The 25,024-nt window shown below is 43.2% G+C and overlaps 2 protein-coding genes across 3 annotated transcripts in view; both read right to left on the bottom strand.

The window, feature by feature from the left end:
* TLR7 (toll like receptor 7) overlaps positions 1-3,740 on the bottom strand; it is a 35,858-nt gene extending 32,118 nt beyond the window's left edge. The window contains exon 1 of the mRNA XM_024760037.1: positions 3,612-3,740. Coding sequence (XP_024615805.1) covers positions 3,612-3,626 — 15 coding nt within the window. The 5' untranslated portion in view covers positions 3,627-3,740. The remainder of the gene's footprint in view (positions 1-3,611) is intronic.
* A 6,696-nt stretch (positions 3,741-10,436) lies between these two features.
* LOC112409743 (ribose-phosphate pyrophosphokinase 2) overlaps positions 10,437-25,024 on the bottom strand; it is a 27,760-nt gene continuing 13,172 nt past the window's right edge. Inside the window, exons 3-8 of one of the 2 annotated variants that reach the window (XM_024760051.1) lie at positions 24,274-24,372; positions 23,090-23,214; positions 15,782-15,955; positions 14,699-14,858; positions 12,934-13,040; positions 10,437-10,913 (exon numbers count right to left, since the gene is read on the bottom strand). In XM_024760051.1, coding sequence (XP_024615819.1) covers positions 12,948-13,040; positions 14,699-14,858; positions 15,782-15,955; positions 23,090-23,214; positions 24,274-24,372 — 651 coding nt within the window. In that variant the 3' untranslated portion in view covers positions 10,437-10,913; positions 12,934-12,947. Of the gene's footprint in view, positions 10,914-12,933; positions 13,041-14,698; positions 14,859-15,781; positions 15,956-23,089; positions 23,215-24,273; positions 24,373-25,024 lie in introns of those variants that run through there. The other variant, XM_024760050.1, reaches the window with a different exon arrangement.

Below are 25,024 nucleotides of genomic sequence, written 5' to 3'. Positions count from 1 at the left end.
TCGCTGCTGTGGAACAGAATAAACAAAAAAGAATGAAAAGAAATGAAGACAGCCTAAGAGACCTCTGGGACAACATTAAACGCAACAACATTCGCATTATAGGGGTCCCAGAAGGAGAAGAGAGAGAGAAAGGACCTGAGAAAATATTTGAAGAGACCACAGTCGAAAACTTCCCTAACATGGGAAAGGAAATAGCCACCCAAATCCAGGAAGTGCAGAGAGTCCCCGACAGGATAAACCCAAGGAGAAACACACCGAGACACATAGTAATCAAATTGGCAAAAATTAAAGACAAAGAAAAAGTATTGAAAGCAGCAAGGGAAAAACGACAAATAACATACAAGGGAACTCCCATAAGGTTAACAGCTGGTTTCTCAGCAGAAACTCTACAAGCCAGAAGGGAGTGGCATGATATACTTAAAGTGATGAAAGGGAAGAACCTACAACCAAGATTACTCTACTCGGCAAGGATCTCATTCAGATTCGACGGAGAAATCAAAAGCTTTACAGACAAGCAAAAGCTAAGAGAATTCAGCACCACCAAACCAGCTCTGCAACAAATGCTAAAGGACCTTCTCTAAGTGGGAGACACAAGAGAAGAAAAGGACCTACAAAAACAAACCCAAAACAATTAAGAAAATGGTAACAGGAACATACATATCGATAATCACTTCAAACGTGAATGGATGAAATGCTCCAACCAAAAGATACAGGCTTGCTGAATGGATACAAAAACAAGACCCAACAGAGCCAAAAATAAATAAATAAATAAAAATAAGCTATCAAGTTAGATGTGAGATAAATAAAAAGGGGAAAATATCTGGAGAGTCTGTACTCAGATTGCTGTGCATATGTTTTTAAGTTCTCACTCCAATTAAAATTTTAAAAAATGTCTATTTAGGTCTTCTGCCCATTTTTGGATTGGGTTGTTTTTTTGTTATTGAGCTGCATGAGCTGCTTGTAAATTTTGGAAATTAATCCTTTTGTCAGTTGCTTCGTTTGCAAATATTTTCTCCCATTCTGAGGGTTGTCTTTTGGTCTTGTTTATGGTTTCCTTTGCTGTGCAAAAGCTTTGAAGTTTCATTAGGTCCCATTAGTTTATTTTTGTTTTTATTTCCATTTCTCCAGGAGGTGGGTCAAAAAGGATCTTGCTGTGATTTATGTCATAGAGTGTCCTGCCTATGTTTTCCTCTAAGAGTTTGATGGTTTCTGGCCTTACGTTTAGGTCTTTAATCCATTTTGAGCTTATTTTTGTGTATGGTGTTGATTCACTTTGTTATAAAGCAGAAACTAACACACCATTGTAAAGCAATTATACCCCAATAAAGATGTTTAAAAAAAAGATAGATTCTTTACAAGCAAATTAAAAAAAGTTTTTAAAAAAAGATAAATAATTGCTAATGCATTCCAGATACGGTTTGTGGAAGACAGGTAATCCTGGACCCATCCTCAAGGGGTCTTGGCCCTACCTAAAAACAATTGGTGAGAATAACTGTCAGGCACTGTGAAAGGTTTGAGATAGTACCATCCTTGCCAGCTAACAAGTTCATCTGCCACAGGTTCCTGGATGCTGATAGAATACAAGAGACTCCTGGGTCGGGGACAAAGGACTTTAGCACTCGTGGCACAGCAGGTACCTGTTCCCTTTGTCCCCCCAATGCCACGGAGTGGCTCTGGGTGGATGCTATGCATGAAGTGGGTTTGCATCACAGCTGAGGAACCCCGAGTTTAGAGAACCCAAACATTTGTAATGGGTTGCAAGCAAAGCTCACTGAATTTTGCCCAGAGGGAGGCACTGTTATTATTAGACCAGACAGCAATCAAACCTGCCACCTGCCCCAGAAAGGGACGCTATCTCTGTCTTACAAAACTATCTACTATCTTCTGCTTGCTATATAAACATCCTTGAAAAGATTATCCAGAACCAAGGCTCTCAATGCCTCTGCTCATGAGATGTACAGAACTGCAAGAGACCCGTGGAGAACTATCTCCCCAAATAAGTCCATTTATATAATTCAAGTTAAAATACAATATTTAAGTCACATACAGATCCTTTTTTAATAAGAGTCCCTGGGTGTGGAGAGAAGGGAACCCTCCTACACTGTCGGTGGGAATGTAAATTGGTGCAGCCACTATGCAAAACAGCATGGAGGTTCCTTAAAAAACTAACAATAGAACTACCATATGATCCAGCAATCCCACTCCTGGGCATGTATCTGAAGAAAACCATACTTTGAAAAGATACATGCACCCCAATGCTCATAGCAGCACTACTCACAATAGCCAAGACATGGAAGCAGCCTAAATGCCCATCAACAGATGAATGGATAAGGAAGATGTGGTGCATATATACAGTGGAATACTACCCAGCCATAAATAAAAGAATGAAATAATGTCATTTGCAGCAACAAGGATGGATCTAGAGATTATCAATACTAAGTGAAGTAAGTCAGAGAAAGACAAATATCATATGACATCAACTATATGTGGAATCTAAAAAAATGATACAAATGAACTTACAAAACAGAAACGGGGGGGCTTCCCTGGTGATGCAGTGCTTGAGAGTCCGCCTGCCGATGCGGGGGACACGGGTTCGTGCCCCGGTCCGGGAAGATCCCACATGCCGCGGAGCGGCTGGGTGCGTGAGCCATGGCCGCTGAGCCTGCGTGTCCGGAGCCTGTGCTCCGCAACGGGAGAGGCCACAACAGTGAGAGACCCACGTACCGCAAAACAAAAACAAAGACAAAAACAAAACAAAAGAAGAAACGGCAACGGAGTCACAGACATAGAAAACAAACTTATAGTTACCAAAGGGGAAGTGGGGGGAGGGATAAATTAGGAGTTTGGGTTTAACAGATACACACTACTATATATAAAATAGATAACCAAGGTCCTACTGTATAGCAGAGGGAACTGTAATAAATATCTTGTAATAAACTATAATAGAAAAGAATCTGAAAAAGAATATATATATATACACACACATCTATAAAACGGAACCATTTTGCTGTATACCAGAAACTAACACAACATTGTAAATCAACTACACTTCAATAAAAAAAAAATAGACTCCTTGATTTAACTGCTTTTTGTTGCTCTTAACTGACCAATGGTGCTGAAAAATACGGTGTTAAATAAAACTGCTTCTATTACTTTTCTCTTGGTTCAAGCTTCCCTCCTAAAAACACTTTTTTAAAGGAGATTCCCATATTAATAAAATCATTGGAAATTCCTTAGATATTAAGGAGTGTGTGTTGAACCCATTATTACAAATGATTAAGTACTGTTAATTTTAACATTTTTTTGCTAATAACTCTATTTTCACCAATGGAATCTTATACTTTGTGTTTCTAGAAAATAAACATTGTCTTTTTCTGTCCATAAAACCAAAGCATTAGAAACAACTCAAATATTCCAAGCTACTAAGTGCCTGGCAATCACAGTTTTGGGGTAAGTGAAAACAAGTATCAGAAATTTCTAATCTAGGTAACATTTGAATCTTCAGATAAACTGAAAGCTGCTATCCTCTCCAGATGTCTGCAGAGTAGGCATAAGTTTTCAGCTGAGTACAAGAATTACAATTAAGTGTAATTAAATTGATTGTAACTTACTAGAGTCAGAACCATCTTCTTGAAGAAGGAAAGGATCGTCCCCTACGCGATGGTTCAAGCTTAGCTGCACAGTAGTATCAAGTCATCGAGGGTCTTTAATAATCCTGATACCTGGATGCTCCACAGGCCAATTAAGTCAGAATCTCTGGGGGCAAGGCCCAGGCATCAATTTCATTTTCTTTAACTGAGGTGTAATTGACATATAGAATTATTAGTTTCAGGTATACAACATAATGATTCAATACTTGTATATACTGCCAAATGATCACCACTATAAGTCTAGTTAACATCCATCACCACACAGTTATACATTTTTTTAAATTAATTTCATTTTCAGCAATATTTTAAAAAGCTCCTTAGGTGGCCCCATATGCAACCAAGTTTACCAACTACTAAACTAGAGGACTTAGCCTTACAGTGTAGTTCTCAAACTTTAGTGTATCAAACCCCATGCCTGCCACACCCCCACACCCAGACTTTCTGATTCAATAGGTCTGGGGTGGGGCCCGAGAATTTGCATTTCTCCTAAGTTCCCTGGCAATGCCACTAGTCCAGGACCACACTTTGAGAACCACTGCCCTACAAAATTACCGTCACCTTAAAAACACCCATGACCCAGGGTTGTTATTTTAAATCTCCCCATGTTAGCATGACTACGAAAAAGGACCAGGCAAATGCCGTGAGTGCAACGAAAGACCTTTTTTTGGAAGAAGGAAAGCGAACAACCAAATCTGCAGAAGCAAGCATTCCAGGTTGATGGAAGTTACCGCACACACCATATTTTGTGCTTTCTCTCACTGCCCTGAGGCTTAATGATAAACTCCTTCACCCTCGTGAGATACTGATCAGAATGTTGGAGGAAACACCTGGACTACAGGAAACACCTCCAGCAGCAGAAGCAAGAGGCCCGTTTACCAGCCACTGCGTTTCTTCTAAGGAACAGTGTGACCTTAACTGAGCCGGTCACTTCGTCTCTTTGGGCCTTAGTTTCCTCATCTGTAAAATGAGTCTCAAATGTTCCATCTAACTCTGAAATCTTATCAATTCCACGACATTTGACAAGAGAGGTGAGTTGCTCTACGGTTTGACCACGTTAGACTCTGGCCATCTTATGAGAGTTCAATCACGGAAGGGCCAGGATACCCACCACCTGCAAGGCGCACGGGAATCTCTGCTCTCTGGATGTCACCGTTGAAGTCAGACTAAAATTCAGTCACCTCTTTAAAGATTACCTTAATCAGTTTCTTGGTTCAAACAAAAACGTGTCAGGCGTATGGATGGATCATAAAATAAGTGGCTTTCGTGTCAGGCGTATTTCTTTTTTTGACCAGAACAACTCAGTTTGATAGCTAACAAGCCAAAAGAATAATAGATTCCACAAACTTGTGCGGCCTTGTCTTTTCCCATCCCAACCCTATTTTTTATGTATAGGGTGATGTCTCCCATTTCCTTCTTGAGGGGCCTCTATTCTTCCCAAAGTCAGAATTATGCTTCTCAAACATATACCCCCTCCTTTTTATTTCACACAGATGATGTTATGCTGCACATACTTCTTTGCTGTTTTTTTTTCAAAGCGTGTTCCGCCTTAGCAACGGTTCCCCAGCTGTGCCGTAGGGATCTCACCCCAATTCATGGCAGACGTAGGGATCGGTGTTTGAAGCCCTGCATCAAAAGGATAATGCAATTATTTTGGTGTAAAATTTCATGTCGTAGCAAACACTGGTGTTTACGTTTTTAAAGTGACTTATGATTGCCATTGTCTTATCCACTTCGTTCTAAAATGCTTTTCTACTTGAGAGTGGACCAGGGGCCAGGGGCCAGGATGGATCTCCTCTGGAATTCTGACCTGGACGTCAGGAAGAGGATTAAGGAAGAAGGTCCTGGTTAAAATAAATCAGTGGTTCTCAACCGGGGGCGATTTTTGCCCCCAGGGAATATTTGGCAGTATCTGGAGACATTTTTTGGGTTGTCACAAATGTGTGTGTCTTGGCCCCATGACAAAGAATTATCTAGTGCAAAATGCCAATAGTACTGAGCCTGAGAAACCCTGAAATAAATTATCCTGATATAACACTATTACATATAAAATAATTAATAAGGACCTAATGTATAGCACAGGGAACTCTTCTCAGTACTCTGTGATGGCCTATATGGGAAAAGAATCAAAAAGAGTGGATCAGTGTATTTGTATAACTGAGTCACTTTGCTGTACACCTGAAACTAACACAACATTGTAAATCAACTATAATCCAATAAAAGTTTTTAATAAATAATAAATAAATATGTGCAATTCCTCTCCCTGAGGGGACATCTCTGACCCCAGAGGAAGGCTGCTGCCCCTTCCTTCATCCAGCTTCCCTCCCCCAAGCCCATTCTGAAATGCTTCCGTCAGGGACTTTGAAACGTTTATTGAAGATAAAATTGGCTCTGAGGAAAATATGTAATAAACTTAAGAAGCTAATAATCATAGGAAAAAAATGATTAACAGCAGAAGCACACCAGAAATGGCTATGAAATCAATAGAGTATCTTAAACAGGCTTTTAAGCTGGAATAGATGTAGTCATGCACCTTTTAAACAAGCGCTCCTTTGTTCTATTTACATTTTAATGCTGAGTGTGACTGTCTTGGTAGACTTGACATAAATGATGCTGACTGTAGATTTTTTTTTTTGCAATACCGAAAGAGAAATACACCAACAAAAATACTTAAAAAAACCTCAAACAACAAAAACCCTGCACTGTTGCCCTTGCTCCGAATGAATGATCATGTCTGCAAGGGCAGGGCGATCATCCTCCCACGTTGCCTACATCAATCACATGCTTGGGTATAGAACAATCCATGTAAACTCTAGTGGCTTAATACATGTAAGCCTTGGTCACGTATTTCATTTATCTGGTATTTACCTCAGAGCCCCATCCTAACACAACGGTCTGCTACTAACTGCTCCATCAAGAACGAATGGGTGAGTGAGTGTGAGACCCCCTCCTTCACTTTGCCCGTGGAAGAAATCATTAAGGCAGCCCAGAAGACTACAGATACAAATCTTCCATTTGACATCTGTCTGAACCAAAATGTTCATAAGAGTCAAAAGGCAGAGGAGCAAGAGGTATTTCTCAGATGAATTATAGCTCCTATAACTTGCACACATAAAACAAAACACCTCCAAATGACAAGGCTCAAGACTGCATTTACGGTTGCACCAGTGCAAGTCAGTAAGAAATTACTGACTCATCAAAAACCAGCCTTCTTGTGCCAACTGGGTTCCTCCATGTGCTCTTTTGTTTTTTTTTAACCTTTTAAAAATTTATTTATTTTTGGCTGCGTTGGGTCTTCGTTACTGCACGTAGGCTTTCTTTAGTTGCGTCGAGCGTGGGCCACTCCACGACGGTACGCAGGCTTCTCATTGTGGTGACTTCTCTTGTTGCGGAGCACGGGCTCTAGGCACGTGGGCTTCAGTAGTTGTGGCATATGGGCTCAGTAGCTGTGGCTCACAGGCTCTAGAGCGCAGGCTCAGTAGTCGTGGCGCACGGGCTTAGGTGTTCCACGGCATGTGGGATCTTCCCGGACCAGGGCTCGAACTTGTGCCCCCTGCATTGGCAGGCGGATTCTTAACCACTGTGCCACCAGGGGAGCCCTTTTATTCATAGGACACTGTTCATGAATTGTGTCTTCATTGAAGTGTTGCTCTTTGAAGGCTATGAAAGCCGTCAGTGGGGAAATGAACGCACAGTTACTGCCGAGAGGGGTCTGTCCCTTTCAATACTTTAGGAGGCTGCTCTGCAGCCCTGGTCCTAAAAACAGGATATTCTGAGGCTTCAGGAAATTTCGGGTCCTTCCTTGGTTCTTTAGACGAGCATACTGTCAGTGGCACTTCCGGAGTTCATTCTATAGCAAACACACACTAAAATGTGCCTCCAAAGAATCCCTCTGATGATTTGACACAAGTTCGGTCTAGGTCCTCACAATTTTTCTGTAACTCATGTTCAGTCTTAGCTTCGAGGCAAGAAGATAGTAGATTGAACACTCTCTGCATAGGGAAAATCAGAGAATCATGCATCCTCAGACAAAGAAGGTCAAGTGCTCACAGACGTAAGAGTCCCTCAAAGCACAGAAGGGTGACGTCCGTCAGCAAATATTTAGGGCACTCTGCCTTCTGCCTGGACTGTTCCCCGGGGTCTCTAAAGACCACTTATGGCTTTAAAGGCAGCTCTGCTCGAGGACTGGCAGTCAAGCCAGGTCTTGAATGCGTTTCCTAAAGGTGTCCCCCCTTTTCCCTCTTTTATCTGTGACTACAGCCTTCAGCGTCTACAGTTAATTGACGATGGATTTTTTTAAAACTGTGACGCCACAGGTCGTTGGCACATTGTTGGGCTTGTCATATAGCTTCCTTTGTGTTGCAACTGGCACAAGATCAGAGCCACGCTTATGAGATTCCTTAGCCAAGGTGGTGCTGGGGATCCAGAACTATCCACATTAGAAGAAAGAGAATTAGAGTGACTGAGCACCCTGGCATGCCCAGGACTGCAGGCTTTCCTGGGATGCAAGACTTCCAGAGGTAGCACTGAGAAAGCCCCCTGTAAGCCCAAACAAGTTGTTCACCTGATGGAGAAGGAACCATCTTTGCCACATTAGGAACACAGCCTTCAGTTAGTAGTAGTCCAACTATATCTAGCATAGAGGTCATGCATGGCCTGTTAAAACTGCTGGGGAATTTAGCAGTCATCTACCTCCTCTTTTTCACCAAGATGCTCAGACTCAGAGTGGTACAGACATTTTCCCCAGGTCACACAGCTTGCTGGTAGCATATCAGGAACCAGACCCTAGATCGCCACAGTCCTAATTTAGGGCGCTTTGCACTGCATTACATTTTTTGCTTTGCCAGTCTCTTTCTATTGCTCTTGCAGAATGAGTTCAGCTGGGTTTTCTTCTGACCACAGGACTTAGCCGTTAGAACAGTGAAAACTGCTGTTTATATTGGGCACCGCTTTTTTTTAATGTTGGGATAGTGAATGGAATCAGGTTGCTGTAAACAGCCTCAATTGGTCACCATCTCCATTACCACACGTCATCCATTCCTGTCATTTCTACAGCCCAGCAAAGTGTCTTCAACATGCAACCATTTGTCATCACCAAATGCTACCCTTGGTGGAGACGGTCACGTGCCAGGACAATTTACCCCTGCGTGAGTGGATCGTGTTTGTGACTAGCTCACAGGCACATGGATTAGCATCTAGAAAGTGCATGAAAATCTTGCTTCTTCATACTTAGATTCTTTCAAAGGGAAGAAATAAGATGCCTGTTCTAAAAACTGAGGTTAATGTACACAACAATCGGTTCTAAGCTCTTTACAGACATCTCATTTACTCATCACATCCTCTGAGAGAGGTACTATTATCCCATTTCACATACAAGGAAACTGAGGCACAGAGGGGGTAAGCAACTAGCCCGAAGAGGTTTTGTTGTTGTCGTTGTCTTAACTCTAGTAAGTGGTTGAGTCTGTTTCCGAGCATCACGCTCTTTCAGGAGAGAAAACAAGAGCTCAGAGGTGACAGTAGATCAAACCAATCCAGAATGTGGACTTGGAAAGCAAGGGAAAAGGTGGAGGGCTGTGTTCCCAGGGTGCAGGAGATAAACCAATTAGGTGAAGATCTGCAGTGAAAAAGAGCGACTCTGTCAACTTCTGCATGCAATGTACACAAAGGATAAGGCAGTACGTTTCAGCCCGAGTTCCATCTTCATTGGCTATCCTCACTCTAACATAATAAGTACCAGACACCCTGTGCTGTCCTGCTTCAGTCCATGCTGGAGTACAGCCAGTGGTTCTGGAAAATTCTGCCGTGAAGTACCATCGGTAACAGCAGTCCCTTCACAAAGCCCTTTCTCACCTCCCCAGCCTCATTCGACCCTCTGAACCTCTTAGTGTTGCATCTTCCCCTTGGAGGCTTAGCCTGTCCAGCCACTAGGTCAGCTGGTGGGTTGGATAGGACCTGCCATATGAAATCAAACACTTCCGAGGAGGTGTGTGTGACAGGATTAATGAGGTGAAACTGTAACGCTGGTGAAGTGATTTTGGTGTTTCCATCTCTCCATTTTCTTCCTCCCTTCTATTACATTTTATCCTGTTTTGTCTTAAAACTGTGATCTTCTCCAGTGGACTTGGTTTTAGTTCTTTATATTTCACTGGGACTTTTTAAGACAAACTGTTGTCACTCTCAGCATTACCCACACTTTAAAGCTGAGCTTTCCTGGGAGAACCATAATTAGAAGTTTACTTTGTCCAGGACTTCCCTGGCGGTCCAGTGGTTAAGACCCTGCACTTCCACTGCAGGGGGCGCGGGTGTGATCCCTGGTCGGGGAACTAAGATCCCACATGCTACACGCAGGGTGTGGCCAAAAAGAATTTTTTTTACTTCGTCTCCACGAGAGTAACTTAAAGCATCACAGAACAGGTGACAGTTCTTGGTGCTTCTGAAATCAAAGCATGTGAAAAACTTCTATGGGGCCTACATTTAAGCTTGGTCCATTCCAACCTATGGGTATTGAACACGACTACTGTGATGTATAAACACACAGTGCAATCTTCAATTTTATAGGAAACATCTAGAATTCTTACGTGGCCCAGATATTATGCTTTGGGGCAAGGAGAATGCTCATCAGTTCTTCGGAAACACCTTCAAAACGGAGAAGAGCTGACTTCAATGAACTTCTGGCTTTTCTGTAACTTTATATGCTGGGCTACAGCCATGATGCAGCAAACACTTCAAGGTACCCATCAAAACACATCACTCCATCAAAACATATTACTCCACAATGATGATACAAAGTATGAAAGAAAGAAGGAGCATGATTTTATTGAAATGTTTTTAGTACAGTGTTGGAAGATCTTCGAATCCTATATTCTAAACCAATACAAGCACTGCAAATGACGTAGTTCCTCAATCTATTTGACATCATATCTACCAAAGGAAAGTTATACTACGAATCTCTTTAAGTTGGTTAATGTAACTTAAGTTGGAAACTGAGCAACTTTGGTATATTCATATTTCTCTGGCTCCCCTTTTTGGTTAGATGTACGCCAAGTCAACCGCCATGCAGCAGAGTCAGACAGGAGCAATATATTTGGTGGTTTCACTGAAATGTTTCCGCATAAGCAGCAAGGGATGCACAAGTTCCGGGATTACGCTGCTCTCAAGGCTGTCTTCATCATCTTTTTTGAACTGGACCATCAAATAGTTAAGGGCTACATTGCCGCTGTGCAGGGCTACGTCTAGTCTATTTAGTTGACAGATGTACCAGAAGTACTTTAAAATACAAAAGTGGAGATAAATAACCATAGAAACAATCAGTTCTTAATTCAGAGAATGACAATACCGATTTTTCTCTCTTTATCTGAAGATCATTATTTTAAAACTAGCTCTATGTGTTAGACTCTTAAATCTTAGATGAAATGACTACCTTTAAATCAACTGGTTTGTCATTGTCATCATGTCTACACTGGGATGCGAAGCTGTCTACCTGCGTGCGTTCATAACTACATTTTCACTTCTCTATGCATAGAAATTTCAAGAAATACAGATATCACTCATTTGTCCAAAATAAAAATTACATACATCTAAATAGGCTCTTCACATATCTCAAATCAACTCTTGTCTAGATAACGTCCATCGTATTGAATAGCTGACCTTAACCAGGCTACACTATGATTTTTTTTCTCAAAAGCCCTCTTAAGGTACAGCAAAATGCTAGTCTCTGCAATGACTAAAATGATACTTTTAAACTTTGATTCACCCTCTGCTGTAGTGAAGTCTGAAACCTTAAAGACTGCTATTCAGGTTTGTTAACAACTTAAACAGATTTCATTCTTCCACCCACAGAATTTAGATCAGAGACTTTCTTCCCTTCAAGTTTTGAGATTCAGCAGAAGGAGATTGTTATTTATTATTCCTGGGCTTTGTCTGTGCAGGCACATTTTCTTCTTTGGGGGCGGAAGCACTCAGTTGGTTGTCCACCAACGCGCACTTAGGAAAATTCAGAGTTGATGCTTGCCGCCTGCCACCGGAGATGGGGGCACCTCACTCAGCAGTCGTCAAAAGCCACCTGTGGATAAAGCTATCTTCCCTCCACCATCACTCCTGGGCCACCATTTGAACATTAACTTCATGGAGCAACTAATGTTTCCTTATTTGCCCTTTTTTTCCTAGGCCTTTCTCACCCACACTTTTCATGTAACAGCTTTAGTTACAATAATCTGTTGCCTAGAAGGCTTGCTACCTGTGAGTACAAAAGGCAAAAGACCATGAGATCAACACTAACGAAATAATATTTAAATATGTATTTGGAGGCACCCACAAACAATTCACCTTTTTCTCATGTCAAAAGCAAAACAGAGATCAGACTAGTAAATGTGAGGGGACTTAGCGAAGAAGTCTTTGTTGTGACGGAAACCCACAACATGAAACTCTTGGAAAAAAGGCAAAGTAAAAGCTAGAGCTAAAAACAGGACATTAAAAAAAACAAGATGGCAGGACATGAGGTGCATCTGGGATGGACACAGCATGAACGTGACAGTGAACTTGCAGACTACCTCAAAACAGTTTCTCTGTCAGCTCTATTGCTGAACATAATTTTGGAATCTTAGAACAAGGTATTTCAGATAAGTGACAGTTACGATTTTTAGAAGTGGCAATAAAAAATTACTGAACTACATTGCCTCTGATATGTCTAATGTTTACCAGAAATAAACGTGTCAGTGGCCATCTTCAGCTACATAAAATTTGGTCCAAATTAAGCATAATAACCAAAATGGTTTATTGGAAACCTGATCACTAAAACAAATACTCAAAATTCAGGGTATTAAAAACTCTAAGCTTGACTTAGAAGCAAAAGGCTAATTCTCTACAGGGTTTCACCCAAATGTCCACAGGCATTATCATTTTATATTTACACAGAGGCTTTAATCTGAGCTGACCTTTGGTAACCCTGAAATACATAAACTGTGAACTTCCACAATGGAATTATAAACTTGAAAGTTGTGGCCTCAAAGCACTGACAGAACAAAGGAAAAAAAGGTCACCTATCAGAACAAATCACGATAACAGAAACATTTCTCATTTAAGACTGTTCACTTAAAGATCAAATAACCACTGCCCTCTCCACCAAACTGAAAATAAATGGTCGGGAGCTTTAAGAGGGGGAAAACCAGTGGCCCTCGGAGTATACAAAGATCTGATGCTTTTGCATTAATATAACTACTTAGTCCTAAAGCTAATAAATCAGGCAAATGCACGCAAGTCAGAAGCCAGAGCAGGCTTGCTTCCACACCTCACATCCTGGATTTACAGTGGGACGTGGCTGAACAGGTAAGACACAGATTCACCGTTGTGGGTCCTTCGAATTGCCTCGGCCAAGATCATCGAAATGTCAATAACCTAAACACCAATGAAAAGACAGAAAAGAGGAGAGGAAAGTGGGACATCTCAGTCATGTTTAATTGGAAACTTAGAAGCCAGAAAGCCTAGAAACGCTTTCTCCAGCACATAAGATGTGCTACTGTCGAACCTCCCCACAGCCATTTCTTCTGAGAGGGCTGACAGTTTTGGGTCTGTCTTCAAATTACAATCCTGTACGGGATCCTGGAAGTGAGATTTTTCAGTGCAGATACTTCAAAGGCTTTTCAGGGCCGCTGTTAACCAGAGACATCCTTTACTTTCAGTGTTTGTTGTTTTAAAATTAATTTTACTCAATCATTATGTGGAAGGTTTTTCTCTCTCTTGGTTTCTGAAAACACAGAAACTGTAACGTTTGACAGCACAGCTGTAATCATCTAACTCCGGGGTCAGCATGAGAACAGCCACAGACAATACATAAATGAATGGGCATGGCTGTGTTTCAGTAAAACTTTATTTACAAAAAGAGATGGTGGGCTGGATTGGGCCCGGGGGCCTTAATTTGCTCAACTACTGAGAATCAGACATGAAAATCTAAGGCATAGCTATTTTGACCATTTTCTAATGAATCTCCTGGTGCCGAATGAACTGTGTTGCTCTCCGATGGATGAGAAATCACGAAGCAGATCACTCTGATCCATCTTCATGCTCTAATGATGGGCATGGAGGCTTCCAGCAATGAAAGGACTTGCCAAGGTTCACCAAGACACAGAGGCAAAACGAGGACTCAAACCCCTTCAACTTATTTCAGGCCAGCTGGTGTAAAGTGATCATTGCCAACTCTCCGGGGGCCCCCCAAGTCAGGAGGGAGAGAAGGAGTAAAGCTAAGAGACCCCTGGCACAGCCAAGCTGCTTCTTTGTTTTCCTCCCCCATTTAAAAAACCTGTGGCAAAATACATGTACCACAAAAGATGCCATTTTAACCATTTTTAAGTATAGAACTTACTGGCATTAATTACATTCCCAGTGGTGTGTAACCGTTTCCCAAGCTTTTTCATCGTCCCAAACGGAAACCCTGCACCATTAAACACCCCGCTCCTGGTAACCACCACTCTACTTCCCCTTTCTATGAATCCGACTACTCTAGAGCCCTCAGCTAAGTGGAATCTAGTTTACGTATCACACAATATTTGTCCTTTTGTGACTGGTTTCTTTCACTTAGCATACCGCTTTCAAGGTTCATCCATGTTGTTGCAAGTATCAAAATCTCCTTCCTTTTTAAGGCTGAGGAATATTTCATCGTATGAAGAGGCCACACTTGGGTTAACCATTCAACTGTCGGTGGACATCTGGTCATTTCCACCTTTTGGCTACCGTGAATAAGGCCTGCTGTGAATGTTCGTGCATAAGGTTTTGTTTGAACAGCCATTTTCAGATTTGGAGGAATAACCCTAGAGGTGGACCAGGGGGGTCATGTGGTAACTCTGTTTAGCTTTACCACAGCCTGTTTCTTAAAGTTCTTTACTTTGGCTTTATTCACTTACTATTTATAACTTTGACCTCTGCTGCCCCAGCCTTTCCCAGACATCTAACACGTATCATACCTTCCCATTCCGGGAAGCCACAACCTCTACTGACATCTGCTTAGCAAGTGGTCACACACACAAGATGTGAGGCTCTGCCTGCAGTGTAGCCAGTACCTGAATCTTGGAGCAGTGTTTCATTTTGTCCTCTTGGGGAATAGTGTTTGTCACAACAACAGCCTCAAAGGCGGCATTATTTATTCTGGAAATAGCTGGCCCAGAGAAGATCCCATGGGTAAGGATAGCATAAACTTTGGTGGCTCCGGCCGAGAGTAGCCTATAAAATAAAAGAGAAAAAAACTAAGTGCACACAAATATTCTTGAAGCATTCTCCCCTCAGTGTGAATTTAAAAGCAATAGTGTGTTCCATAAAGGAAAACAGGGAACCAATTTCACTCACATTTATCAGTCTAAAACAGGATCTTTTAAGGTATGTGCTGGCCAAACACTTTACATTCCCTTAAATCAGGGATTATCAGCCTTGACGTTGGGCCCGGATAATTCTTTGCTGTGCAGCACATCCCTGGCCTCTACCCAACAGCAACACCCGTCCCCTCAGTTGTCACAACCAAAAATGTCTCCAGATATTGTCAAATGTCTCCCAGGGAACAAAACTGCCCAGGTTTAAAAGAGTAAGGCCAAAATGTCACCATGTTGCCACACAATCAATACACAAAACTGAGGTATTATACACTCTTTGTTTTGTTCTGTCTCTGAAACCGGCTGTGCATTCTACCCTCCCAGCACATCTCAAGTCAGACGGGCCACAGTCCACGCGTTCTGCAGCCGTGCATGGCTGGGTGGTGGCTCCCACGCGGAACAGCCCAGCTCTAAGTCCCTGGAAGCCAACGCTGAGAAGGCCGGAGTGAAGGCAAGCCAAGGAAGCGAGGGCCTGAAGAGGCCGAAAGACTGTCTTCTTCCTCCTGTGCTCAGTTTCAGGAGAAGCACCTTCTCTGAACTTCTTTAAAAATACACTGAAAGTTCAACCTTGAAAATGAAAACCAGGCCATAAAGGACCACAGTTTTTTCCCTACCGAGAAAAAAAAAAATAGGCCTAGAATCGACTTTGGTCTGAAAAACTACTACTAAGCTATCAGTAATAATTAGGAAAAGTGAGCCTAGTTTTTAACAGCTGACATTCTTCCTTTCTTAATGAGACGCCCTAACGCTCTCCTCAGTGGTCCCAAACCACACGCATACTTGTCCGCAGCATGGCAGATGGTGCCACATGTGTCGGCCATGTCATCCACAAGGATGGCCACGCGGTCCTTCACGTCGCCCACCAGCACCATCCGGTCCACTTCATTTGCCTTCTTCCTCTCCTTGTGAATCAAGGCAAATTCCACATTCAACCTGTCTGCGATTGACGTGACCCTGCTCAAAGACACAGACAGACACGGACTTAGAGAACAAGCTTATGGTTAGCAGGGGGAAGGTGGCAGGGAGGATAGATTGGGAGTTTGGGAGTGACATGTACACACTGCTATATTTAAAATAGATAACCAACAAGGACCTACTGTACAGCACAGGGAACTCTGTTCAATATTCTGTAACAACCTAGATGGGAGAAGAATCTGAAAAAAGAATAGATACATGTATAACTGAATCACTTCGCTGTACACCTGAAACTAACACAACACTGTTAACCAACTATACTCCAATATAAAATTAAAAGTTAAAGAATATAGATAGGGAAAAAAATTAGACTAATTCTGAAAACGTATTCCCAAAATTATATTAAAAAACTCCAGATTCATTTCAAAAAAAAAAAAGACACAGACAGATACATCAAACACTGTCAATACAAAAAAAATTGTGTTCTTCATAGCTGTATTTTAGGACTGTCGTGACCAGCCATACACAAGATAATGCAAGAATCAGGCCTCCCTTGCAAAGCCAGGCCTGGTCTGGGATATGTATTAAGCGACGCAAGGGGAGAAACATGCTAGGATGTGGCCTTGCATTTGTGGCAGCTGGGGAAGAAAGCCAGGGCGCCTTGACCATGGGCTAAAACTCCTGGCTAAGCAGCTGACACTCAACAGGTTAGTGTTCGTGGGTACCTTTATTTATTTATTTATTTATTTTGCGGTACGCGGGCCTCTCACTGCTGTGGCCTCTCCCGTTGCGGAGCACAGGCTCTGGACACGCAGGCCCATCGGCCATGGCTCACAGGCCCAGCCGCTCCGCGGCATGTGGGATCCTCCCGGACCGGGGCACGAACCCGTGTCCCCTGCATCGGCAGGCGGACTCTCAAGCACTGTGCCACCAGGGAAGCCCTCGTGGGTACCTTTTAAAGTCAGGGGCACAACTAAAAGCAAGTTATTTAGAAAATACTAACTGCACAGCGTAGGGACCAGCCAGCGGGGACAAAGTCCTGGTGAGCGCAGCCATGTAACCTGTACGCTTAGGACAACGGGCTTCACGGGACGCGAGGCCTCCGGACACAGTAATCACAGTCCAGGCCTCTGCACAACTAGGGCAAATGCTCAAAAGTCATCAGCTCTGAAAGGCCTGAACTGGCAAAAGGAGGAGAAGGTGGCAGGCCAGGCTTGCTAGTAAGCCCGGAACATTCCAGATATTTCCTGTGAAGAATAGATTTCAATGATGAAACAGTGCAAAATAACGCCATAGACATAAGGTGACATGAAGATTTTCCCGTTTCACTTTTTGAAATGACGGTCACTCCTGATGCAATTCAGCTGAAAAACTTTTTATCGAGGGACCAAAACATACACACTCACACACCCTAATTTAGTATGCAGCGACTGGAGGATGCAACCTCTGGACACTTTTTAAGTCGTGGTCCCATTCACTGCGTCCTCCTCAGCTGGCAACCACGAGTGGCGCCCCATGCGTGCTCTGATCAAGCCGAGTGTGGCCAAGGCGCTGAGAGGAACCCACTTTCTGGGGCCAAGAGCGCAGCATGAAGGGGGCTGTGTACCACAGGTTACCCCTGCTTGTTTCGGAGAACATTCAACAAGTATTTTTTTAATTGTGGCATATATATAACTAAATAGAATTTGAATGCTGACCAAGATTTTGCCCCATAATCGCCCTAAAACATATACTACGATCTATATGCCAATTTCATAAAAGATAAGCCATTTAAACTCCCATTAAGGAAAGCTAGTTTCTCAGAACACAAGACAGGTTTTCCCAAGAAAGACTCTTGAACACCTTATGTATGTGCGTATACATTAAAATTCTGTTTATTTGTAAGGACCAGGAAGATCTCGGTGCGGCGGGGAAGCGCCACCATTGGGGCTGAAGTTTGAAGCAACTCAAGTCCAAGCATAACCTGCGTTCTGCCACGTGATCCGCTCTCCTAAGCCTGTGCACAAGCACACCATCGGGGGCGCCGAGGCCTGCGTGGGAAAGAAGCTGAGCTATGCGGTTTTGGGGGGTGGGGACAGGCGTGGAACATGAGTGGGGGAGCTCCAGCCACTGCAGGTACCCAATGGTAACATCAGAAGCAGAGAATAAAGGAAAACATCCCACAAAAAGCCCCCTGGGTTGCGAGAACATTCCTATTTCTCCGCAGGTTCCAACTCTTCTTTTCCTGGTGTATAACTGAGACTTAATACCTATTCCTAACATACGATGCTGAGACGCTGTATCATATAGAAATCTTGGGTGGAAAAAGCTAGGACAAAAATAATACATAGTTTGATTTCCATTTCTTCTGGATACACTATTACATTCTCTTTAAAAGAAAAGAGAAAAAAGTCAAATCTGAATTATTTAGTTTCACCAACTTCCCAGACCAGTTTTACGTTAATATTGACTATCTCAACAGTGGTGTGTTTCCTAAGATTTATTTTTTTTCTACCCACAAGTGACCTCTTGTGGCGATATTAAGTTTTGTGGAGATAACTAACTTGTACCTGGAACAAATCAAGCCTCAAAGTTTTTTCTACGACAACAAGTTCCAATTTGTCAGATAGATATCTATTTTTCTTGGTGAAATACGACTTCTTGCATCAAACAAAGAAGCCACAGATAATGTCAACTGTACGTATCATGCGTTACCTGCGAGGCTATTTTGTCGGTTGGGGAACAGCTTACTCCAGGATATGAGGATGACAAGGATGTGTAGCAAAAACTGGTGAGGAATGGAGGTGACAAAAAACCTGAAATGCACGTCCCTAAAAAGCGTGCCTCTCCCGGCAGAGCGGAGCAGGGGTGATCGGAGCGGAACTACTCTGAAGGGGATCTGAACAAAAGCAGCATCTTGCTGCTGACCACTTCCTCTGGCTAGCTGACTCTGCATTTTTTGAGCAGGAGTTGGCAAGTAGACAGGGGAGCCTGCTATATAATAAAAGATGGTATTTCAAATCAATGTGAGAAAAATTGATTACTGAATAGTTCTGGGGACAATTCAGATAGCTGGGGACAGGGGGAGTTGGATTAATTCACTCTTTATTCCAAAACAAATTTCAGATGGAAGAAAAATCAAAACATTAAAAAGGAAAAAAGCAACCCTTAAAACATATGAAATCATGGGAGAAGAAAAATGTTAAGGGTGATCCTTCATAAACCCAGAAGCCATAATGTGAAACAGAGATAAATGTGAGTACATAAGTATGTTTTAAAAGTCTTGCAGAGAAGAAAAATACAAAAAGGGAAGAAATGAAAAACTTGGGGACTTAGTTGCTACACACGAGAAGCAAAGATGTCATTTCCTGCCTGCATAGAACTCCTAACAAGCCAGAGGAAGAGGCCTCCAGCTGACAGAACATGCAAAAGGTATGAACAGAATATAAACGTGCTAGAAGGAGCGCTCAGCCTTATGCACGCAACTGCCATTTACAGGAGGAGATGCCATGTATAACTCAGCCGATCTGTAAAGTAAAAGAAGTCCGATCATCTGCTGTGTCAGCAAGCCTGTGTACAAAGTCACTGGCATCATACTTGGGAATGTCAACTGGTCTATCTTCTTTTTTCTTTTTTCTTTTTTTTGCAGTACACGGGCCTCTCACTGTTGTGGCATCTCCCATTGTGGAGCACAGGCTCCGGATGCGCAGGCTCAGCGGCCACGGCTCACAGGCCTAGCGGCTCCGCGACATGTGAGATCTTCCCGGACCAGGGCACGAACCCGCGTCCTCTGCATCGGCAGGTGGACTCTCAACCACTGCGCCACCAGGGAAGCCCTATCTTCTTTTTGTTAAATTGAAGTATACTTGATTTACAATGTTGTGTTGGCTTCTGGTATACAGCAAAGTGATTCAGTTATACATATATATATATTTATATACTCTTTTTCAGACTTTTTTCCATTATGGTTTATTACAAGACACTGAATATAGTTTCCTCTGCTATACAGTAGATCCTTGTTGTTTATCTATTTTATATATAGTAGTTTTATCTGCTAATCCCAATGGTCTATCTTCTTTCTTTTTTATACTTGAATTTTGAGTTCATATATTTTTTAAATTAATTTATTTATTCATTTATTTAATTTTTGGCTGCACTGGGTCTTCACTGCTGCACGCGGGCTTTCTCTAGCTGCAGCAAGTGGGGGCCACTCCCCGCCGCGGTGCGCAGGCTTCTCATTGCAGTGGCCTCTCCTGCTGCAGAGCACAGGCTCTAGGCGCGCGGGCTTCAGCAGTTGTGGCGCACGGGCCCAGTCGCTCCTCAGCATGTAGGATCCTCCCGGACCAGGGCTCGAACCCATGTTCCCTGCACTGGCAGGCAGACTCCCAACCACTGCGCCACCAGGGAAGCCTATCTTCTTTCAAAGACCAAATTTTGACCCTGTCCATCAAAACCTAAATAGCTCATGCCCCTGGACTTGGCAACAGCAGTTCTAAGAACGCATCCTACTTGTACAAGTATATGAAATGTGAAAGTGAGTGTCGTGCTGCAGGAATGTGCCTAAGAACATAAACAATAGCACCTACTAATGAGGAACGTGAGACTGGTTAAAGCAATCACTACATCCGCACCCAAGGGCCAGCTGTGAAAACCAAGAAGGCAGACCTACTGCACAGCTGGGGAACCATTGCTAAGGCGGAACACGCTTTGAAAAAAAAAAACAGCAAAGAAGTATGTGCAGCATAACATCATCTGTGTGAAATAAAAAGGAGGGGGTATATGTTTGAGAAGCATAATTCTGACTTTGGGAAGAATAGAGGCCCCTCAAGAAGGAAATGGGAGACATCACCCTATACATAAAAAATAGGGTTGGGGGCTTCCCTGGTGGCGCGGAGGTTGAGAGTCCGCCTGCCGATGCAGGGGACACGGGTTCGTGCCCCGGTCTGGCAGGATCCCACATGCCACAGAGTCTGAGCGTCCGGAGCCTGTGCTCCACAACGGGAGAGGCCACAACAGTGAGAGGCCTGCGTACCACAAAAAAAAAAAAAAAAAAAAAAAAAAAATAGGGTTGGGATGGAAAAACACAAGGCCACACAAGTTTGTGGAATCTATTATTCTTTTGGCCTGTTAGCTATCAAACTAAGTTGTTCTGGTCAAAAAAAGAAATATGCCTGACATGAAAGCCACTTATTTTATGATCCATCCATATGAACCGCCCAGGGAGACAATTCCCCAGACACAATGGAGATTAGTGGTGGCCACAGGCTGGAGGGAGAGGGAGTGGGGAGTGACTGCAAATGTTCTGGAATTAGACAGTGGTGACAGATGCCTAACTCTGAATACACAAAACCCACTGACCTGCGCACTTTAAATGGGTGAACTGGAGGTATGTGAATTACATCTCAATAAAGCTGTTACTAAAAACAAGTTCCGCCTTATGCTCCCTCTCAACCCACTTGCTCACCTCTAACCTTCGAGCAGGCCAGTGCATTCGCCTGCAGATGCCACTGTGTGACTTCAGTAAGTTTCTAAGTAACTGCAAGCATTTCCAAGAGAAATTACTCCAAAACGTTGCTCTCATTCCCGTTGCCTTAAGCAGACAACACTCTGGGTTGCTTGCACCCGAAGGGGAGCGTTTACGTTCGATTCTAGGTCCTTAGCTTGGCTGTGGAAGGGATGAGGGATGGGTATTTGCATTTTAAAGTTGTCCCCAAGCTTGATGGTCACCACTCTCTCGTGGCAGGTTTACTAGCATGCACAGACTTACGAGCTTCCTTGCTTTCTCACAGGACTGGTGGACGGAGCTCTCTTTCACCTCTCCCTCCCTGACGGAGGCCCCTGCCCGGGCATTAAAACTTCATTCCGCTCTTCTCCCCACCAGATTGCAGCTGCACAGTTCTACAAGGTGACTCTGACTCACTGAGTCTCGGAGCACAGTAAAGCACTCTGCATCAGCGTCCCATCATCTTCACCCTGATCCTCAACTGTCTGTACTGATTGCTCTTTAATTCCTTGAGTCTCTGTAAAGCCCTCTGGATTTGCTACTCAGTACCATTATTTACGCCATTCAGTGCACCTGTGCTCTGATGCTTTTAGTGCCATGTCAGTTTCCGTCCAGCATCCTCCTTTTACAGCCCAGTAACTGTCCTGTTGAGCCCACGGGGCTGGCTGCCCGCCGCCCTGTTATCTGCAGGCGCCGGCTCTCGGTGGGCTGCGCCCCCTCGGCTTCCTAACTGGGATAGTCAGGCACAATGAGGTGGTCTTCAGCGCGGAGTGCTTACTGAACAGCTGGGCTTGTCGAATTCTCCCTCGGCTGTGGCTCTGTGGCCTGGGGTCAATTTTCCCAGCATCGGGAAAGACTGGCTTTCCTCCCCAGGCTGCAGGGAGGGGTCTCCCTGCCATCTCCGTTCTCTCTGGAGGACCCCACGAGGGCATTATAGCCTCTCCCAAGCCACCCGCCTCTTCCTGGATCTGACACCCATACCCCAGGCCACCCTGAGCGCGGCTGTCAGCCTCCTTTATTTCTGGGCCACAGACATCTCCCTTTCTTTCCGGCTGCTCTGCGGACACGCATTTTAAAATTGTTCTATTTTGGCTTCCATTTCTAAATGTTCGTAGTAAGAAGAACTAGCTTGGTCAATCGTGTTGTTAAGTAAAAGCCTTATTTTCCAATTAGGCTCATTGCTTTTATAATCAGAAATGAAAACTTAAAAGACTCAAAACAGGGCTTCCCTGGTGGCGCAGTGGTTGAGAGTCCGCCTGCCGATGCAGGGGACACGGGTTCGTGCCCCGGTCCGGGAAGAGCCCACATGCCGCGGAGCGGCTGGGCCCATGAGCCACGGCCGCTGAGCCTGCGTGTCCAGAGCCTGTGCTCCGCAACGGGAGAGGCCACAGCAGTGAGAGGCCCGCGTACTGCAAAACAAAAAACAAAAAACAAAAAAGACCTCAAAACATTCTTTGCTGAAACCAAACGTCTGTGTGTATTCTTTTTTCTTTCAGGAATGATGAAATGTTAAAGATGATAGCTCTCTGCTCTGGAGGTGAAGCCTGTTGGCTACTTACTTGCTTATTTGCAAAATAAACTGTTCAGTAATTGAAGACATGCTTCCTTATCTAACACATACGGAAAGGAAAAAGCAGTCGGCAAACACACAAATCTAAATCTGCCTCGTGCCGCCTGGGCCTGTGCAGTACCTTTTGGCGCCCCCGGCGTCAGGTGAAACAATGATGCAGTTTCTCCACTCGGTGATGTTCTCCCGAATCCACTGCAGGACCGCGGGCTCCGCGTACAAGTTATCCACGGGGATATCAAAGAACCCCTAAGGGGAGAAGCGGGTGTCACATTATTGCGGGGTTTTTAAAAAGATCTCTTTCATGAGATAAAACTTGAATTTTTTATTCAAAAGAAGCCTTTTCAACTGACTCCCCTTTTTTTCTTTTTTTTTTAATTTCTTTTTTTAAAACTGAAGTATAGTTGACTGACAAGGTTGTGTTATTTTCAGGTGTCCAGCAAAGTGATTCAGCTATTTATATATATATATGTGTGTGTGTGTATATATATATATGTGTATATATATATATGTATGTATATATATATGTATATATTCTTTTTCAGATCCTTTTCCATTATACAAGATACTGAATATAGTTCCCTGTGTTATATAGTAGGACCTTGTTGTTTACCTATTTTATATATAGTAGTGTGTATCTGTTCATCCCAAGCTCCTAATTTATCCCCCCCGACCTTTCCCCTTTGGTAACCGTTTTTCTATGTCTGTGCAGACGCCCTTTTCTTAATTCAAACAGAATTAAATCAAAAGACAGATATGTTCCAGAAGCAGATTTCAGTTCAATACGGGGACATGGTCTGTTATCTTATGATCAGCTCTATCCTAAGGAATAGGAGAATGGCTTTGTAGATCAATGGGTGAGAGATTTGCTGTTTCTTAAACAGCTTATTATAAGCCAAATAAGTCAACATTCACTATATCACAGAGTATGCATAGTGTAATTTGGCCTGTTTACCAGATTACGGAACTAAGTTATGAAGAGTTTTAAAAAACCTACATTACGACTCTCCCATTCTAATTATCTTCCAGAAGTGGAGATGGAATTATAGAGTTTACTACCAAGAAGCCATTCCTGCTCCTCCAAAAGTGAGTAGAGGGAAAGTGGTGCTGGATACAGGCAATATCAACATTAAATATATTTCTAAGTTCAGTAAAAAAGATGAAAATCCAAGAGTTGCCATATACAAACTTAAAAACACACGCAGTGTTACCTCCTTCAAAAATTATTTAACTTAACAGGGCATTAGGATTTAACCACTTGCACTAAGCCCCCACCATAACCAAGGACAACAAAGAGAATGCTGGAACCTGGATCTGAGAGGCATGCAGGTCCATGGTGATGATGTGATCCGCCCCAGCCACCGAGAGCATATTGGCCACGAGTTTCGCCGAAATCGGAGCACGACTCTAAAATATAAAGGCACGGATTTTATAACAGGGGAGAGATGGAGACCTTCAGATTTCTCCCACTAAGATTTATAGAAGAAGAATCACAGATGCTTTATTACACTTGAAGAAAATTAACATTAATAATTCAAAATTAATACTTCAATAATTTAAACTTAGTAATTTAAATGATTTCATTATTAATAAAGAAAGTTATAGGTTATAATAGCAAAAGATACTCATCCCGTTTTATTCACCAAATATTAATTATTTACATCTACTACTGTGAGACAGTGTGCCTGACACTGGGTATAGAAAACAAATATCAAAGAAGCAAATAATTAAACATAAATACATGTAACATCACAATTTATATAATTCCAATTGTGACAACTGTGCAGAATAATAGGTCCCGGAAGAGAGACAGACAGACAGACAAGAGCATGAAGGACATCAAGTTAAAAGACACTGGTTGGCTTCCCCGGTGGCGCAGTGGTTGGGAGTCCGCCTGCCGATGCAGGGGACACGGGTTCGTTACCCGGTCCGGGAGGATTCCACGTGCCGCGGAGCGGCTGGGCCCGTGGGCCATGGCCGCTGGACCTGTGCATCCGGAGCCTGTGCTCTGCAATGGGAGAGGCCACGGCGGTGAGAGGCCTGCGTACCACAAAAAAAA

This window comes from Neophocaena asiaeorientalis, unplaced genomic scaffold (genome assembly GCF_003031525.2).
Source record: "Neophocaena asiaeorientalis asiaeorientalis breed wild unplaced genomic scaffold, Neophocaena_asiaeorientalis_V1.1 scaffold295, whole genome shotgun sequence".
Lineage (NCBI taxonomy): Eukaryota > Metazoa > Chordata > Mammalia > Artiodactyla > Phocoenidae > Neophocaena > Neophocaena asiaeorientalis.
This window is presented reverse-complemented; position numbering and strand designations above follow the sequence as displayed.